Here is a 19,820-nt window from a genome sequence, read left to right as displayed (position 1 = left end):
CATCAAATGACATCAAAACGCATTTTAATGGCCAAACTAACTTTAAAATAGGCATTTTACACCCAGAATAAAACGAAGTTCGGCCATGTTTTCTTTTTCTGCAGGGAGAAATGATAGCTGGGGATTCTGGGTAGTGTAGTGTCTTCTGCCACCCTTTACTCCGAAAAAAGATTTGTTTCTCCGAATCGAAGGGGAAAAATACAAAAGCATTGCACACAATTTAAACCAATCAATGTTGTGTAATTAACAAGGATAATCTGGTGTTTTTTAGTCGATGAGTAGTGCAGATATCACTGTAAAATCAATCGTCAGTAAGGGGAATATTTACTTCCGGGTGTACAATTCTCTGCTATCCAATGAGAATGGACGCTCACATTGCCTTTAAGGGCAGTCGACACAAACGAATGCCGTGCTTCCATGAGCGTCCATAGAAGCACATGGACATCCCGGAAAGCTGAAAATGGACGCTAAGGCCCCCCCCCCCTTGCGTTGAAAATGGACGCTAAGGCCCCCCCCCTTGCGTTGAAAATGGACGCTAAGGCCCCCCCCCTTGCGTTGGAAAAAGCCGGCAGGGGACTTGACATAACGTCAATATAGGCCGACCTGGGAGTGAGGATGTGTTGACCATTGTTATAACGCTGATGCATTTGGGAACATGAACAATTATTAATTATTTAAAATAAAAATGATCTCAAAATGTTGCAACTATACAGCTCTTACATTTAACAAAGTGTAAAGATTAAGTTATGTTTAACCAAGATGCAACCATCACAGTTATTTCAAGGTCAGGACATTCTACAAAGGCTGCCATCTTAGAGAGAGCAGAAGTAGTGGAGAAGGAGGCCCATCAGGAGGAGCAGCAGGCTGGGGTGGATGGATCCAGCGTGGTCAGGCGGGGGCAATTCGCAGTTCTCGTAGGGCTCCAGGCAGGCAGCATAAGCCAGGACGTGGGCAATGTAGTTCTGCTCCTGGACCCCATGGAAAAGGTGTGACATGGGACCTTTGGCAAATATGGCAACATCCTCTATGCCGTGGGTCTCTGAATCAAGCGGGACAGGAGCCTGCTGACGGTAATCATCAGCCGCTGAGGAAGAATGGGACGAAAGACAATTATAGTAGCTAAATTGGCCACATCCATCCATCTTCTCCCGCTTATCCGTGGTCGGGTCGCGGAGGTAGCAGTTCCAGCAGAGAGCCCCAAACTTTCTTTTCCCTGGCCACATCAACCAGCTCTGACTGGGGGCTACATCCGTATAACACAAATCATATCAAAAACAGCCACATGGCAAACAGCTACAAAGCTTTGACATGATAGATAGAATTGATACATGTATTACACTGGAATGATTTGCTGCCTTTTAAAAAGAACCAACATTAGCTTGGAACAATAGCACTTTCTCATATTAGTTAGCATGTGGTTGTTCATGGTCCTCATCTTGGCATTTGTGTCACTCTGAACACCTACATGGAGTTCTCTGTAGGAGTAGGAATGCTGTTACACCACAAGATGGAGCTACTAAATTACTTTGTCTTCTCTAGAAATATTATCAATGTATACTTACATGAAATTGACTCATTCATATCTGGACGGGTTCCATTGCGGTACCCTGGTCCATTTCCATAGACAGCAGTGGTGTAGTGTTTTCTGTCCTCAGCTAGTGAGCGAGACACCCCTGTAATCACAGAAGAAATGTGGATTCTATTGTACAAATGTGGATCACCAAATGAAATTCACTTTTTATTATTAAACTTTTCTTCTTCTTGTAATCAAATTATAAGTTATTTATTATTATTATTAGTTATTATTATAGTTATTTTTATTATAATATAATTATTTTACCGAAAACAGAATTTCCTCTGGCAGAACTTCCTCCAAAGGCAAAGACATGTGAGTGGTCAGCGGTGACCACTGACAGGGTATCCAGCTCGCTGGTGAGCTCAGCCGCTCGCCCGATCGCCTTGTCAAATTCAACAGTCTCATAGAGAGCTCTTTTGGCCCACCCTCCATGGTGGCCATGGTCAATTCTCCCACTTAAAGTTCAAAATAAAGTAATTTAATAACAAATTAGAATCAGCAGTATTTCCCTCGTAAAAGTTATTCAGAATTTAAGTTAATGTATGGTGTGAGGGACAGAAACACTGAAAGTATGTTTATTTGGTTGGTTGCTGTCTGGGAAATATGTACAGAAAACAATTACACTTATCTTCTACAAAGAGGTAAAATCCCTTTTTGTTCTTGCTGAGAATCTTAATTGCTTTTTCCGTCATCTCTGCAAGGGAGGGGTCCATAGACGAATCACGCTCCAACTCGTAGCGGCAGTCTTTGGGCTCAAAGAGACCTAGATGCAGAAAAGGTTTGTCCAGTTTTGAATAGACACAATTAAATATGTGCAATTTTAGTTGGCAGAAAATAGCTAAATTGTAGATGGTATACATACTTATTTATTCACTCCATTTGCTCAAAGACATTTCAGTTAGTCCTTTGAGCACAACATATTGTTGTTATTGTGGTTTTGCTTTAGAAGAATCAGGAATTAATGATTAATTGATGATCAAAACTTTGAATTAAATAGTTCTTACCCATCAGGAAGTCTGTGTTTGCAGGTTTGACAGCATCAAATTCAGCTTTGTTCCAAACATATTTAGCTTTCTGTAGGTAATACATTTAAAAAAAGAAATTAATTCAAAGTTTTTGGAAGGGTGGGAGAAACAATTAACATTTTTTAAATGATTAAATCAAAAGTACCCTTGGAAGAAATTACCTCTTTGTTTTTGAGCCACTCTTCAACAAGATTTTGTCCATCCTCTCGGTCTCCTGTAGAAGTTGGATACTCTGGGTCTTTCATGTCTACCGGAAACATGTACTGTCGACCTCCACCAAGTATGACCTGGTATGAAGAAACATGGTAGCAGTTAATATACTGCAAAAGACCGTGCTATATATCTCTTGTGTCAATGAGAAGTTTCTTGTGTTGGTGAGGATGATGGGATTAAATAATGTACTAAAAATAGTAGAGAACAGAGCATGCAGAAGAGAACAAAACATCCATCATCCTAGTTACTAATGATTCAGACATATTCTAGAACATATGCATAGCCACACATGGTTTTTTAGTATTTTGTTATGCGGCCGTCACACTGTCCCGAAATTGACACCAGATGGACACACGAATATGGAATTGTGAATTTCACACGAAAATGGCCCCGAACTTGGTCAACGGCCAAGCAACATCCGAAGCAACAGCCGAAGCAAGTACGATGCCTACAGAAGGCCACACGATGGCGCCCGACCCACACACAAAGGCAACAATTTGCATTACATTTAAGACATAAAATTGCAAAGAAAGTAACAAAAACAATTATGTTAAAGTACTATGGGACTTTACATTTTAGAAATTTGAGATTGTATATAATAAAAATTGTCACTGATATTTTCAGATTTTGTTCTTTACTTTTTCCGCCTTTATATGTAGAAGATATAGAGTGCCACAGTGACGCGTCCTAAAATCGATCCTAAATCGATCGATTAGATTTATGATTCGAAATTATAAAATGTGGATATTATCCGGCTGAACAAAAGGTGATCTGTCTCTTCAATTTGTGTCAACCACAGACCTTATTTCGAGCTATTTTCCAAAATCCTGTGGAGAAATTGCATTGGTTTTGGACAAATGCTAACTTACTTCCGGGTTTTAGGACGCGTCACTGTGGCACTCGTCATGTTGTTTCCATAGCAACTACAACTTCCTCTCAACAGCGTAAACTCGCCTTGAAAACAAAAGCATCTAAATAAAACAGGAAGTTAACCTAAATTACATTTAAGACATACAACAACTACAACAAAAGTAACACAAACAATGTAATATCCTTTTCAGTTTCACAGAACACAAATTGGGTAATTTACATAATATGTTTACATGATTTTGTTGTGCAATAAAACAACCAGAGAAGCCACCTGCAAGGAAACATTGCACACCATGGTCCCATCTCGATGTCATCGTACTATAATCAAGCCCCCAGGAAGTGCGCCGGACTCTGTGCCAATATCCGTTTTGTCCAAACGGCGGTACTGCAATTTCCGTATCAGTCCGTGACGTCACCCGGCCCAAAACAACTTTTTCCCATTGACTAACATGGGGAAAGAGACGTCTGTAAATCGGTGGATAATTTATTTTGAACTAAATAAACTACCCAGTATAAACTATGTTATAGCCCTTATTAGAATCATTCGGTCCTTAAAGTTGTAAAATGCACTAAAAGCCGAATCTAGATTTATTTTCTCTCTCCATTCATTCTACTGAGCGAGAGTGGGAGCTTGGGGGGCGGGGCTTAAGGAGCGCCTGCTCTGTCACTACATACGGGTTCTTCTGCTCTGACAGCCAGGCATGACGGGTAATCTGTGACGTTTCGCTCTCTCAAAAGTTGGGGCATTTTGTCTTCCTGCGCCAATGAGCAGCTCTCATAGGAAAGAATGAGACCCCGCCTCCCACGCTGTATCCATTTCTTATTATACATCCATGACTATAATACGATGGCTACACGACAGCATTGCGAGGGCTTCACGTAGTCGTGTTGCCTTCCTAAGACAATCGGGCAGCTTCTTGTTTCCTTCGTATTGTCTTCGTGAGGCGAAAAATGCCCGATGGCACCGATGATCACACGAAGTAAAGACGAAGCTGACACGATTTGACAAGATGCCCTCACGCTGGCCTTACGAAGAGCAAAATGGACACACAAATTCAACACGAAAATGAACCTTTGCAAGGTCTTTCGGCATTTTTTGGCATGCCAAAGATTTTGCCACCGCTCACAAATGCGGCTTTCACACCAGCGCTTTTCAGTTTCTAGCTCCGAGCGGGAGCTTTTCTGGTTCAGCTCCGGTTTCCCTTTTCAGCTCCCGCTCTGTTCACACCGCCCACTGGCGCCCCAGAGCTGCCCCTGCTGCGTCATGACGTCACCGTTTACATCGCTGATTTGCCCCCCAACGGCACCCATTACGGCGCTCACAACAACAACAACAGCGTCGGGTCGATGATCGTGTTGCTTTTAATCACACAAAGCCAGAATAAATTGAATAACGACTTCTCCAACCTTATACTTTGCTCCAGAGTGCCATGGTTCATTGTTTATTCATGTGTTTCTGCAGCATTTACCGACCGCTGCAGTGCTGGCTGCTCTTCCACGGGAGTTTATTCCCCCGTTAGCTCCCGGTTAGCTCACACTGCAGCGGCGGCTCTAAAGTATTCACTGTCCGACTCACACAAGCAGCTGATGCATATCCCCAGTGAATGTGTGTCAGTCTGAATTGACACTGTTTGGTATCACAACGCTGTTATGAAAGTTTCTCTGGTATAAAACGGGTGATGTTAGCATAGCAACCGAAGCTAAACTGACTACTTGCATCCAATAGCTGCAATAATACAAAACAACACGTCTGCCTCTCTCCACAATGATCGATAACAGTGAACGGATGGTCAAAGTAAGGTACAAATAAACAGAATCACATGAAGCCTGGTTAGTGTTGCCTGACTTTATAAAGTGTGTTTATAAGTACTACTGCTTGTAGGCAGGCATGACAGTCGACCCATGTTCAGGGGAGGTGGGTTTAGTTTCCTGCACGCCTCGACGTAAGAGAGACGTAAGCGACGTCGCCTCTTAGCTCCAAAGCTCTTGCCTCTGGGCCGACAATTTTTTGGAGCTGGAAATGAAGCGGATTCCGGAGCTAAGAGCCGGCGCCGCTGCGGTGTGAACAGGAAAACCCGGCGCTTTTCAGGCTCTAGCTCCGAGCCGGAGCTGAAAAGGCGCTGGTGTGAAAGGGGCAAAAGTTGCTGCCGGAGCCTGAGAAACTCCACCGGCGGTCATACGATGGCTTAAGATGCCCTCATGAATGGCCTGATGTTGTTAAGATCAGAGCCGAATTTGAACATTTCCTTTATCGTGTGTACATCTGGTGTCAATTTCTGGACAGTGTGACGCAGGCTTTACAGAAATACGTTGACATTAAGGCTTACATCTATCTCTGTGTTATGAACTAGCTGGTAAGCAATGTCGCGGCAGCCGTCTTGGATGGCCTCAATGCTGAGGTAGGAGTCAGCATACCATCCTCGGTTGGCAGTGTGAGCGTAGTTGGCCCCAGGAGAAGCATGCTGCACTCTGGTTGTAGTGACAATTCCTACAGATTTTCCTATGAAACAGAGCAGCTCAAAATGTGAAACAAAATGTATTTTGAAGACAGATATGATCCACAGTATATGCAAATTATTTTTTAACAACATGCACATTTCAGTTCAGATAATCTGTCTATCAATAGCACTGTAATTCATATTTAGAATATTTGATTACTTTTAAAGATTAGATCTATGGTTATGTAAATATGATAGATATTGTGAGTGACAGACGTCTTACATGAGCATAACATGAATAAACCAGCAAAGTAAAGAGCGAATGTCTGAGTAAATGTCCTAAGTGAATAACACATCAACAAGGAAGCATCTATTGAAGTCCAAATAAAACAGTATAAAGTTAAGGTGTTTGAACCTGAGCTCACCTGCTTTCTTGGCGCGGTGCAGAATAGATGTGACTTCGTTTCCATATGTAGCATTACAGTTGTACCTTGGAGTTGCGGCAGTGACACCCAGAGTGCCGTAGTTAGCCTTCACACCACATAAGTAGGCTGTGGCTGTGCCGGCGCTGTCAGGCATCTGCTGGTCCACGTTGTATGTCTGAAGAGACAAATATCTAATATCTCCATTCATTTAGTATATCAATCTAGCACAGCGGTTCTCAAATGGGGGTACGCGGACCCCTAGGGGTACGTTGGAGTACTGCAGGGGTTACGTGAGATTTATTTTATGTTAATGAAAAAAAAAACTTTCATGCATTTACACAAACTACTAATAGTAGATTAACTACTTTATTCAAAAGTTTATAGTAATTCTGGATAATAAAATGGGGAAAATAAACGGGGTGCTCTCTTTTCCTCTCCCTCTCCTGACTCGTGCAGCTCGCTGAAGTAAAGAATAAATATATGTATAACTATAGGTTACTTACGTAACCCCAGCACTCAGAGTGACATGAAGTGAGATGTCTCACTATGGGATGCGCCTCATCGCGGAGCAAACAGAAGCATCAATCTCATTACGCCAATCCTGATTGGCTGGTGATCTTGACTAATGTTATTGGCTAATGGCTACACAACCCAAAAATTATGACATCATAAAGTGGCCAAAATCTGATCAGCTCATTTTCAGACAGGTTTTTATATAAATGGATCAGGACAAAAAGAGAGCGAATATTTTTCCTGAAACTTTCAGAATCTCTTTGCACAGAGGGGAGACATGTTTATGTATAAAAGGCATGGAGAAGTGGATTTTGCATAATAGGTGACTTTTAAATGCACATTCCTCTGTAGGGCTCGGATTTTCAGAGTGGGCTCACCTTAGAGAGTGCCAGGTGAGGAAAAGTATCCATAACCAGACTGGTCTCTTCCCCAGAATGTCCTGCCAACTGGCCTTTGAGGATCCGGGCAGCAGTCACTGTCGGTATCCCCATACCTGGAAGCAGGTGGAAACACACCTGAGTGTTGGATAACATAGGCAAGGCAGGGACAGGGCTGCCATTGTGCTCCATGAACCTCATAAGGCTCAGCTGATATGACAGTTTAAAAAGCGTTGAAAGACATCCAAGTTATTTAAAAAACAAAACATGCCAAGCAAACAGCATTATTCCACATATCTTCTTCTCTAAGAACTTTATTATACTTATTTTATATTGCATGATATATTCAGTGCATTTGGGAATTTCCACCATATTGCCGATAAGAAAGATGTTTTAATTCCTCCATACATTTGCTAAAATTGCATATACTTTTCTCTGGGTATGAGGTCATTATGTTCATAGTTGACTCAAGTTAGATGCCTTTGAAAATCTACTATTTTATTTGACAAAAATCAGCAAAATGCATTATAAAATGACTGAGTTGTGCGAGTTCCAAATAAAATATATCATTCTTCCTCGTGAAGTTATATTATTGTCACAATGCCAAGAACTTGTATTCATAAAATGCTTCTAATCATTCCTAGTCCCTGCATGATACAATCTTAAATGTGCTGCTATCAGCAGGTGTGGGTTCAGGGTGGCAGCACTAACCATAAATCTATATTGATCTATAAATTATGTGTGTGTGGTCCCGGGTCATGGCAGAGGTTTAATGGTCATTCCAGAAAATATCAGCTCATTTTCCATTGGATTATTTTCTATTTTTCCATTTCAATTTTTTCTTATCATCTAAATGTTGTGAACAATTTGTTGTATTATTTCTTGATTTATAATAATATAGTATCATCTGATAACCAGTCATCCTTAGAGTTAAGAGATTTCAGTATTAATGGAACTTGAAACTTATTTAATATACAAATAGTTTTCAAAACTTTAGCTATCTATTATACCTTGTTGAATTCTTTGCAATGATTTCTCATTTTGAGTGTTCAGTTTAGGGCACATGTGGAAATAGCTTCTCATGCAGTGTAGACTGTGGTTTAGCCTCAGTTCATTTTGTTATGCTTGGCTTTCTAAGCAGTCATAACTGCTGGTGATCAGATGTCACACATTGATCTCTTTCTTCCCATAAATCCATGCTTTTTGGAGAACAAATAGCGGTTTGGTTTTCGATTGCATTCTCTCGCTCCCTTGGTGAACAACACCACAATTATGATGAGACTCACAATTGCAAGCTATAATGGTCTATTCTTACCTGAACACACAAACTGAAGTGAAAGGAAACACAAATGAAAGAAACCTCTGAAATGCTGGGAAAACTCAGTCAGACTCACCGTCCCCGAGGAAGAGGATGAGGTTTTTGGCTTGGTGGACATCAGGCTGTACATTCAGGGCAGTGTGGAGAGCCTGCCTCGCCTTGTTGTTCCAGTAGCTAGCATGGAGTTCTTCCTCTAAAAGCAATACCAAGACAAAATGATAATGTCATCCACATCAAAAGTGGCTTTGTTAAGTGGAATGCTATTTTAAGTCCATATGAGCAATTCATTGGGAACTGCAATAACAGGTATGTAAAAACCAATGTGCTCATCACTGCCGATTAAACTAGCAAATTCATGCAGGACAGGTCATTTCATTTCCCCACCATGCTAGAACAAATTAGACAAACATCTTGGTAACAAATGAGTTACATAACTAGTGAATATTTAAGAATGGTTAAGGCAGCATCAGTATGATAACCTAACAAAAAATATGCCAACCTATTTATTCTTTATCTGTAAGTTGATTTGTTTTTTTACTGACAGTTTGGCATGCTTTGTGTTGCCATTGAAATCCAGTTGTAAAAAGTAAAACCTGAAAGCAGTCGGCAGTCTTAGTTTCCGCAGATATCACATTTGTGTCTAAGAGCAGCAATATGTAACCGATCCTTACCTGAAACAGACACAGTCCAATGCAATGAAATCAAAATCAACAATCCCGTAAAAATGTGTCTAAGTTTGCTGGCCATGGTGCTGGTGATATGTGAATAAAAAAAATTGGAAAAGTTTCTGTCCTCACACGGTTAGAGCTGCAGTCAAGGAGGGAGCAAAGGGCACATGGAAGAGCCCATTAACGTGAGCAACAAGTTATATATGAACACACACACACACACACACACACACACACACACACACACACACACACACACACACACACACACACACACACACACACACACACACAACATAACTTTATAGGTATCCAATATGTGTGTGGATGAGGTAGCAGGTGTACAGGCAGTTTGCTGGCCATGGTGCTGGTGATATGTGAATAAAAGAAATTGGGAACGTTTCTGTCCTCACACCGGTTATACACTGAACAAAAATATAAATGCAACACTTTTGTTTTTGCTCCCATTTTTCATGAGATGAACTCAAAGATCTAAAACATATTCTATATACACAAAATAACCATTTCTCTCAAATATTTTTCACAAATCTGAAAAAATCTGTGATAGTGAGCACTTCTCCTTTGCCGAGATAATCCATCCCACATTACAGGTGTGGCATATCAAGATGCTGATTAGACAGCATGATTATTGCACAGGTGTGCCTTAGACTGGCCACAATAAAAGGTCACTCTGAAATGTTCAGTTTTATCACACAGCACAATGCCACAGATGTCGCAAGTTTTGAGGGAGCGTGCAATTGGCATGCTGACAGCAGGAATGTCCACCAGAGCTGTTGCCCATGAATTGAATGTTCATTTCTCTACCATAAGCCGTCTCCAAAGGCTTATGGTAGAGAAATGAAAAAAATAATTGAAAAAATGTACCTTAGTGATGAAATGTTCACTTGCAGAAAAAAATATATTTTTTAAATATATTTTCCATTACAACCACAACTTGGTTATTACAACCTCTCAAATCAGATCTGCTCTGTGCAAGCCCACCTTAACCTGCCATCAGGCCCTGGGGCTGATTTATAGCCTCGGCAGGCTCTGTGATCACACACACACACACACACACACACACACACACACACACACACACACACACACACACACACACACACACACACACACACACACACACACACACACACACACACACACACACCACTAATTGAGCACCATGAACAGCAACATAGGGTCTCAATGCCAGGTATCAGTAGATGAGAATGATCATTATCTCCGGTGGATTAACACAAACCTAGTTAGGTAAAACGATGCACATTTAAACCTGCAGGCTACTGGGAATCAATGAATAGTGCAGCATTGCCTTACCTCTTTAGCTTCCGTCTGGTTTTCTTTGAAGAAAAAGCCTTTATGATGTTCTTAAAATCTATCTCACGAAGAATGTCATGCTCAATTGACATCAGTGTTAGGTTTCCTTTTCCGAGCGCCACTCTCAACATTTTCTTCTCCAAAATGTTCTCCTAAACAACCTTCACCTGTCACTCAATCACTCGCAATTTGAATAAGTCACATGTGAAACATATTCTCATTCTGATTGGCTGTTAAGTGGTGCCCACTGACTGTTACGGAGTCATCATTTTTGAGAAAAATCTCTGGAATCCATCGATCTGATTGATTAGCGGAGCAAATGATCAAAATAGTATGGAGGGAAGATATTTTCGTTTGGATTACTGGTCTGGGGGAAGCTCGCGAGTGTGTGTGTGTGTATACGTGTGTGTGTTTGTGTATTTTTGCGTTTGTGTGTATTGTCTTTGTTTCCCGGGGAAAACACCGGCTGTTGTTATGCCTGCTGTGACGTCAAGTTACTCCGTTCTCCGCTTGTAATTATGCAGTTACAAGCTTCAAAGTTGTATTTATCATCTGAATTTGCAGAAACAAGTTTAATATTCTGAAAGCCAAGACTTTGTTTAATTGAAATCAGATGAAAACAAACTGTAACGGACCCTGCCGTGATATATATGATTACTATACGCCTTACATTCATAATTTCAGCGGAGGGAGGGGAAGCGGCGCTGCAGAAGAGCAGAGTGGCGAGGGAGAGCTGTCATCTTCCCTTTACAAGCTTCAAAAATGTATTTACCGTGTGATTTTGGAAATAAAAGTTTCATATTCTGAAAGCCAAGACTTTGTTTATTTAAAATAAAAATAAAACACCCGAAATAATAATAAAAATAATTAATTAATTAATTTTTTATTGGCTCATGATAGGCCTCCCATCTCCGTAGGCCCCTGGGCTTCAGCCCATGTCAGCCTGTGCATTAAGGCGGCCCTGGCTCTGTGGCAGTATAAATGGAATCTGCGGCCTTGACTTTTGCTACACTTCTTGCGATGAATGTGTCGCTAAAGTAATTTTCACCTGTAGATGTGGGGGGAGGAACATGGGGAGGAAGTGGGGTTGGAGCGAAGGGACGGAGCTATCAGAAAGAGGAGGCGCAAACTCGGGTCAGTCACACAGCCATGTCAGGATGAGCTGGATGACTGCGGGGCCCTGCATGTTGCCCCTTTCACATCAACGCGGTTCGGAGCTTGTGCCTGATAAGCACCGGTTTTTCCTGTTCACGCCGCAGCGGAGCCGGCTCTTTTCCCCAAAAAACGGTTCTTACCAAGCTCGAAAAAGTGTCGGTCTAGGCAAGATGTGAACTGCATACGTCACGCTTACGTCGGAGGGGGGCAAGATTAACCGGAACTAACAGTTTATGGAGAGTAGCCTACGGCAAATGAAAGTTGAAACAAGCAGTAGCGCTGAGCAAAATGACTAGAACGCAACCACACACTTACAAAAAAGCACAATTTATAAAGTGAGGCAACACTAACCAGTAACCAGGCTTCGTGTGATTCTGTTTATTTGACCATCCGTTCGCTGTTATTGATCATTGTGGAGGGGCCAGACGTTTTGTTTTGTATTATAGCAGCTATCAGATGGAATCAATACATGGGCTGCACAGGTTTTCATGTCCAGGGCCGGACTGGGACAATAAGTCAGGCCGGGAATTATACACCCAGCCAGGCTACTACCAGTTTTCTTTTGTGCCATTTTCCTGGATTTATTTGTCAATATTTACAGCGTTTCTGCCCATAGTGATAGCCCTAAACTTTAAATCTACTACCCCAGAATAAACATATGGACATGGGTTACTATTTAAAAAAAATGTGCCAAGCTATTTAGGAACCTATCCATGTGAACATATTTTAAGTGGAGGTGGACCTCAAATCTTCTAGGGGGGTCCGGGCGCATGCTCCCCCGGTAAGATTATTTTTTTAAATGTTGGACTTAAATGCATCAATCTGGTGCATTTTGAGGGGGAAATAAAGAGACTACACCCATATGAGACAGAACTGTATACATTTAAATAATCATAAGAACATGGCCATAACCAATAACATACCATATCCAATATGAAAAACCATTGAAACTTGTTTATTTATTTGTTTCTGGTTCATTTATTATTGTGAGTGTGTCTGGGCTCCTGAATCAGCCTCTCCTGTCTCCCCCTGCTCCTCTTTGAGGCAGCAGCTGTCAAGATCTGTATGTGTTGTGTTTTGTCTTGTCTTTTTATGTCTTTGGTTTCCTGTTTTGTTTTGAAAAGTGTTCACCTCCTGTTCTATTTCGTATAAGGCTTCGCCCTCTAAGGCTATCGCTATTGGGTAAACCCCACTGCACGTGTGCAGCACTGACAGACTTATTCCACGCCCACCTACGACGTGGGCCCCACCTCCGGGCTCACTTCCGTATAAATAGGAAGTAGGCCCTACAATCCGCTCCTACTTTTCTTCAGCACTCCGTTGCAGAAGCATTGACAGGCAAAAACGGTTCTTTTGAGAGCTACCTCTGAAAAACAAAGATTCCTCCTAAAAAGCTTTGTTTTTCTAACATGGAGACTGGACAGGAAAGTCAAGGCTGTGTCAGGGATTGCCTCGTGTGCAGGTCGGGCTACATCATGAGCTTTGACAGGCACTCACAGTGTGAGTCCTGCCTGGGATTAGAGCATGCGAACACTGATCTCATTCCCGGGGTAGCATGCTCGCATTGTGCCCGTCTCCCGCTGGCCCTCAGACAGCAGAGCGAACGCTCTCGCTGCTACAGCTGCCGAGGACGATTGGCACGTCCGGGAGGAGTACTCCGGGGACAAAGCCATTGACTTTCTGGATCAGAGTGGAGGGCACGAATCGGACGACTACGTCCCCTCCATACAGGGATCAACGGGTGATTCCCCCATTATCTCTCCCCTCCGGACGGAGGAGACAGATAGGGAAACCGGTGTTGGTCCGGTGTATGATCCCGTGATCCCTATCTCCGCCAACACGGCATTGCCGTCGATTGGCGGGATTCTCCTGGAACTGCCAGAGATTATATCCAAGGCGGCCGCCTGGAGAAATCTCCCCGTTCCCCTAGCTCAGGAGAGCTCGTCGCCGGATGATATGTCCGGGGTGTTCTCCCGGGTACACAGGGTCAGGAGGGACCCAGTCAGGCCACGCTTCCCGGCCATAAGGAAGTACCAGGAGGGGGCGGCAGCGGACCCTGGAGTCATGAGGTCTCCGATAGGGACATACGTGCCTCTCACGAGAGTGGAGGGACTCACAGACGTGGGTTTCCCGACCGTGCCTCCGCTAGAGCCGAACCTCACGGCATTCTTTGGGGCTAAGCAGGCCAGCTCGGTTTCCGGACGGCAACTCATGCTGGCTGCCACCAAAGACAGGTTTTTCGCCAAACAGACGGACCGGATGCACCAGTGTGCTTTCCAGGCGTCAGCGGCGGAAAATAACATAGCGTTGCTGACAAACTCCATGGTGGAAATGTCGGAGCAGTCTAAGACTATGTCCTCAGGGGAGGCTGAGGAGATAGGCAAGGCGGCCAGTACTGCACTCACCCTGTGCGCAGCAGTCTCGCAGGCGCGGATTGCGGCCCGGGCGACACAGGTCCACCGGTATCTCTGGCTACAGCAGGGGAATATACCGGAGGGTGCAGGAAAAGATCTTCTGGAGGCTCCAATTAGTCCGGACGGACTATTTGGACCACAGTTCCATACCATGGTGGAAAGTATTTCATTTCATTTCATTTCAAACCTTTATTTAACCAGATTGGTCCCATTGAGATCATAGATCTCTTTTTCAAGGGAGACCTGCAACACCTGTATGAAGTCTGCTTCAGAGCAAGCAGACGACATAAGGCGTCAAGCTAGCTGGCTACAGGACAAACGTCCGCAGCGACAGCAGCGTCAGCAACGACAGCATCCGCAGCCCCCGCTACAGTCTCAACGGGGGCAGAGCGGACAGCGGCGAGAGCAGCAACGGCGTCAGCACCGCCCTTCGGCAGCGGCAGGGGCTCCGTCCCAGGTCTCCGCTCCTCCGCCGCAGAGACAGGATCTGCAGGCGGCGAGTCGGAGGGGAAGGAAGAACCCCCGCTCCTGGTCTGCTCCTCCGAGAGAACCTCCGAGGAAGCAGAACAGAAGATGACTCTTTAGGGGGGTTATGTGGGAAGAGAGATTGGTCAATAAAACTGATTCAAATCTCAACAGTGTGTCTGTAGTATCTGTGTCTCACGTATCCCCCACACTAGTCAGGCCGGTTGCTATTAATCTATTGATTAAAAAGCAGCGGGACTTGTTGCATAATCCATCTGCTGTTAACCAGTCGGTTAATAGACAGAGGGACTCGCTGGTGGAGCCAGCTGTTTCTAATCAAACGGTTAGCAAACAGCTAGGCTCGCTGTATAAGCCTGCGGTATTTAACCAGTCGGTTATAAGACAGCAGGGCTTGACATTTAAATCGGCCGCTTCTATCCTAAAGGCCCTGACACACCAAGCAGTCACCAGAGGACTAGCCGACGCTGAAGTCGGCTGTTGCCTGGCCGTGTTCTCCTGCGTTTTGGCCATGTGTCGCACGGGAACACACCGCACCGACTTCAGTGCGTGAGTGGCAATAACTCTCCTTACCAGCAGGCGGCGGTAGTGTGTATTCGTCATTCAAAAGAGGCAACAACCGGAAGACAGAGAAGAAGAAGAGTATCTTTTCTCCGTAATATCATACAGAGCTGGCCTCTCCTGGATCAAGGTGATGAGCAGGTCTTCGTTTGCATCATTCCAGATCGCCATGATGAGATGAAAATGAATAGCAGTCTGTGTGTGCCTTCTTAAATCGTTTGTTTACGTCCCTCACTTCCGCTTCGCTTCTCATGCACTGATTCGCTAGCTGAACAGCCAATCAGAGTGATTATTTGGTCCGACTGCCAGACCCGATGCATGGCCGATTCAACATGTCACACGACAACCAGGAGAGAGTCTGCAGAAAATGCAATAAAGCGGGACATCTGATGAAGGAATGCCCAGAGGTAATGTGTTATGAGTGCAAGAAAATGGGGCATTGCGCAGCTAACTGTGGCGAAAGGGGCGGGGGAGGAGCGGAGAGTGGAAATGAGGAGAGGATGGATGGGGAGGTGACTGTGGGTGGGGAGGGGGAAGCAGGGGAAAAAAGACCACGAGAGGGTGGGAGTGATGATGATGAGGATGTGATGTTAAATGAAGGAGAGGAGGTTGCGGCCAATGCGGGGGGGGGAAGGAGTGGAGAGTGTAGAGTATGCTGTGAAGAGGAAGGATAAAAAGAGGATGAAGGGGAGTGAGAAGGAGGGAGAAGAAGCTGAAGATGTGAGAATTAGGAGGGAAATGATGTGGAGATTGAGATGGAGGAGACTGAGGGGGGGAGGGGGTGAACAAGTAAGGGAGGGAGGGGGAAAGGATGTAGAGCCTGGGATGGAGGAGGATAGCGAGGATAGCGTGGATGAGGAAGAGGAGAAGCAGTGTCTGAAAGAGGAGGAGTTATTTAGAGTGAAGAAGGTGGAGAAGGGATGAGAATGAGGAAAGAGCGGAGGAGGAGGGAATGGAGGACTGGAAGGTGATAACAAAATATATAGGGGTGATTAATAAAAAGGGTGAGTGGTTGGAAAGCAAGAAGGATGTGCATCGCCTCACGCTAACGGAAAGGCCGTATGGAAAAAGGAGGGGAGAAACGGTGGGGAAGTGGGAGGAGGAGTGGGAAAGGAGAAAGGCATGGGCGATATTTGAGACGCGGAAAGATGTGGAAAGGGGAATATGGGATCAAAAGTAATTGATGGGTGTAATGTATAACAAAAGTGTGCGATGGTTTGAATATTTGTCTGCTATATTTGAGAATGCTTGAGGTAAGCTGAGAGTGTGGTCTGCATGATTATGTTTTTGTTCTGATGTGTTATTGATATGTGATATGCAGGAGTGAGGAGATGGGGAGTAATGTTTTTTAATGGTTTTTAGTATGAAATAGAAAGTAGATTATGTGTATATTGAAGGAATATGCATGAAAGCTGAGTTCTCATTCATAACACTCCGTTCGATGTCTCACTATGGGATGCGCCTCATCGCGGAGCAAACAGAAGCATCAATCTCATTACGCCAATCCTGATTGGCTGGTGATCTTGACGTCAGCATCAGGGGAAATCACCCCCTATAAGTAGCTTGCGCCACAACGCATGCGTCATTCAAACACCTCTTCTCGCTTCAGAGCACATCTACAGTAGCCGGGCAAGCTTCACTGTCCACAGACTGAACCCAAATACCCATTTCGGTCGACGGGCGCTCGCCGGCTACTCCTTCTGCTTCGCAGGAAGACGGTAGTACTAACGCCAGTTAGTATTAAAATCGACCTCGCCCTTCTCTTCCCCGGAAAGTAAGGTAGGTCCGATTTTTTTAAGCTAGCAGCACACCTGTTGCTAGCTCGCTCCCTCTCTACCGACACCACGGTAGCGAGGACGTTTTTTCTTTTTTGTCCTCCACGGAGGGGAAAAGGATTAAAAAGGAGCATACTACCACACCAGTCAGTATTCTCCGGGAATAAAAGACCCACACTGTCCTTTTCTCCGGATTAAGGACAAGGTGGTTTTATCTTTTCTCCCGTCCCACCTGTCGAGAGCGGGCCCTCTCCACGCCACGAGGCGGCCAAGATGGACGCCCCTCTCCCTCACACCAGAGGAGTCAGGGACTCGGTGGCTCGACTCTGCGGCTGCGGATTGAAGATATCGGGCACAGACACACACCAGGTCTGTTTGTCCTGCCTCGGGCTGGAACACGCCCGAGGCACTATCGACAACCCCGGCTCAAGCGGACATTGCGTCCGCTTCACTGTTAAGAGCCTCCGCCGACGGTTAGCTCGACAAGCTAGCCTGTCGGAACAGGACCCCCCCCATGTCCACGGACCCGCCGACCGGCAGTCAGGACACGGGGCGTCCGCCACAAAGAGTGAGCCCCTCTCCGTGTCGGTCTGGGGCTCACTATCCGCTATGGCTATAGAACCAGAATCCCGCGCCCTGGCAAGCCGGGACCCGGTGACGGAAAGACACGCGGGAACGGTTTCCCGCGCTCCACCAAGCTGGGACTCCCGGTTAGACCTCACCATGGTCTCACCCGCGGAAGGATGTCCTCGGGCCTGACTACGAGGAGGACAAAGAGGAGGATGCCCTGGCGTTCCTCCTGTCCGAATCGGATGAACAGGAAGAGGACACCTTCATGTCACCGGCTCAGGCTGCAAAGCCTGAGGCAAGTGCTGTTCTCCCGGTCTGAGCATGGACCTGCAGGCCGTGTGTAAATGCGCTGCGGCCAGACTCAACGTCCCGTGGCCCGAAATGGCCAAGGAGACCTCCAGGTCCCGCTACGAGGGAAAACATCTTCCCCAAGTAGCGGGGAAAAAGAGACAACTCCTTCCAGTCTTCCCAGAGATGTTGGATGAGGTGTCGGTCTCGTGGAGAGACCGGCCCTTCGGCAACAAGGTCCCAATCCAGGGTGCCTCCTCCCTAGACTGTGACGGAATGGAGAAGCTCGGCCTGCTCTGCATGCCGCCCATGGAACCGCTGGTAGCGGCTCACCTTCTACCAAAGGTGGGCCCGTCACCAAGCAGGAACCCCACGCTGCCAGCAAAGTTGGACCGTTTTCAGTCAGCAATGACTGAAAACGCCTACAAAGGCCTACAAAGCGGCAGCGTTGTCCGCCAGGGCCCTGAATGTGTCCTCGCTGTTAACCGCCTACCAAGCGGAGCTCTGCAAGGACCTGTCGGGTAACCCGGGGGCAGCCACTCTGGACGAGATGGCAGCGGTCACGGACATTTGTCTCCGTGTCCAACGCTGCGCCGTCCAGGCCACGGGCAAGGCAATTGGGATCATGGTGGTGCAGGAAAGAGCGAGATGGCTCAACCTCACCACTCTCCCAGACCGGGAAAAGGAGGATGTGCTGGATATGCCCATCGTTCCCGAGGGAATTTTTGGCTCCGCTCTCGCCTCCATGCAAAGGAGGTGTGAGACAAAGAAGAGGGAGGACGAGGCACTCCACCTCTGCCTCCCTCGAAGGGTCCAGCCGCTGCTCTCGCAGCAGTAGTCCTCTGCCCAAGCTGCCTCGAACTCTGCTCGGTTTAAAACACTGAAGACGCAGAGGTCGCAGCCCAGGCTGGAGACAAGGGCAAGTTGGCCGAGAAAATCTCCGGTTCCGGCTGCAGCTCAGGCTCAGCCAACCCAGAATTTCGGCCAGCAGTCGTGGAAGAAGAAGAGAGCGGTGTGACAGCCCCTCCTTCTCCCTTCCGTGAATGTGTTCCCGCCGCCTCGAGAGATGCCTAAACACCATCCTCAAGTCCGTACAAACACATGTCACATGCTGATTGATTCCTCTGTCATAAAACATTTGCCGCTGACGCATCCAGGCTTCAGGCCGAGGGCGCAGCTCAAAAAAATGAAAAGAAAATCAATAAAACCAATAAACAGGCCGCCAATTCTCTTCAATCCCTTTTGAGAGCAGCTACAGCATCTCTCAAAAGGCGGATTATTGACGGGTCTGTGAACGCACTACCGCCACGCGCACGCGCAGTGCCGGCTGGGGCTTTAAGGGCACCACCGTCACGCGCATGCGCAGTGCCGGCTGGGGTCGTAAGGGCTCCACCGTCACACGCATGCAGATCTGTTAAATCTGTTCGCATAAAGAAAAAATGCTCAATGACAGCTGTTCTCTTTAATGCATGATTTAAACGCACTGTTAGGCGGGGACGCACTCGTAAACGATTGACCTCCGGGACCTCTGTACGCGTTCCCACCCCTGGCTCTGTTACCCCCAACTCTGGCCAGAGTGAAGGAGCAACGCCACACACTTACTCTGATGTTTCCGCCCTAGCCCGCAACGTACGGGCTTGCGGAGATATATCAGCTGTTGTGCGGGCAGCCATGGCAGCCCCCACCACACAGGGACAGATTGTCTCAGGCGGGGAGGGTGATCCTTCACCCACGCCCAGAGCGCGGGGCACTATGGGCCTGACCCTTGAGTGGTACAATCTGAATACAGTGGGACTCCCTCAGAAGGTGATAAACA

General features: G+C 45.9%; 1 protein-coding gene across 1 annotated transcript; it reads right to left on the bottom strand.

The window, feature by feature from the left end:
• Positions 1-522: 522 nt before the first annotated feature.
• On the bottom strand, positions 523-9,579 carry LOC117445694 (intestinal-type alkaline phosphatase-like). Its single transcript, XM_034081505.2, has 11 exons — positions 9,427-9,579; positions 8,832-8,948; positions 7,438-7,553; positions 6,548-6,722; positions 6,012-6,184; positions 2,763-2,888; positions 2,581-2,650; positions 2,205-2,339; positions 1,841-2,032; positions 1,563-1,673; positions 523-1,084 (listed from the first exon to the last, which is right to left on the bottom strand). The coding sequence occupies exons 1-11, from the start codon at positions 9,500-9,502 to the stop codon at positions 813-815; spliced, it is 1,563 nt and encodes a 520-aa protein (XP_033937396.1). The 5' UTR covers positions 9,503-9,579; the 3' UTR covers positions 523-812.
• Positions 9,580-19,820: the final 10,241 nt, after the last annotated feature.

This window comes from Pseudochaenichthys georgianus, chromosome 4 (assembly GCF_902827115.2).
Source record: "Pseudochaenichthys georgianus chromosome 4, fPseGeo1.2, whole genome shotgun sequence".
Lineage (NCBI taxonomy): Eukaryota > Metazoa > Chordata > Actinopteri > Perciformes > Channichthyidae > Pseudochaenichthys > Pseudochaenichthys georgianus.
The sequence above is the reverse complement of the archived record's forward strand: the minus strand, read 5'-3'. Positions and strand labels throughout refer to the sequence as shown.

Excerpts from the sequence above, each read along its gene's own strand:
- LOC117445694 (XM_034081505.2), bottom strand. The coding sequence starts at position 9,502 with ATGGCCAGCAAACTTAGACACATTTTTACGGGATTGTTGATTTTGATT. Across the intron at positions 2,889-6,011 it reads TTCATAACACAGAGATAGAT|GTCATACTTGGTGGAGGTCG; the intron begins GTAAGCCTTAAT and ends TCTTCATACCAG. Across the intron at positions 2,033-2,204 it reads ATTTTACCTCTTTGTAGAAG|GTGGGAGAATTGACCATGGC; the intron begins ATAAGTGTAATT and ends TTTGAACTTTAA.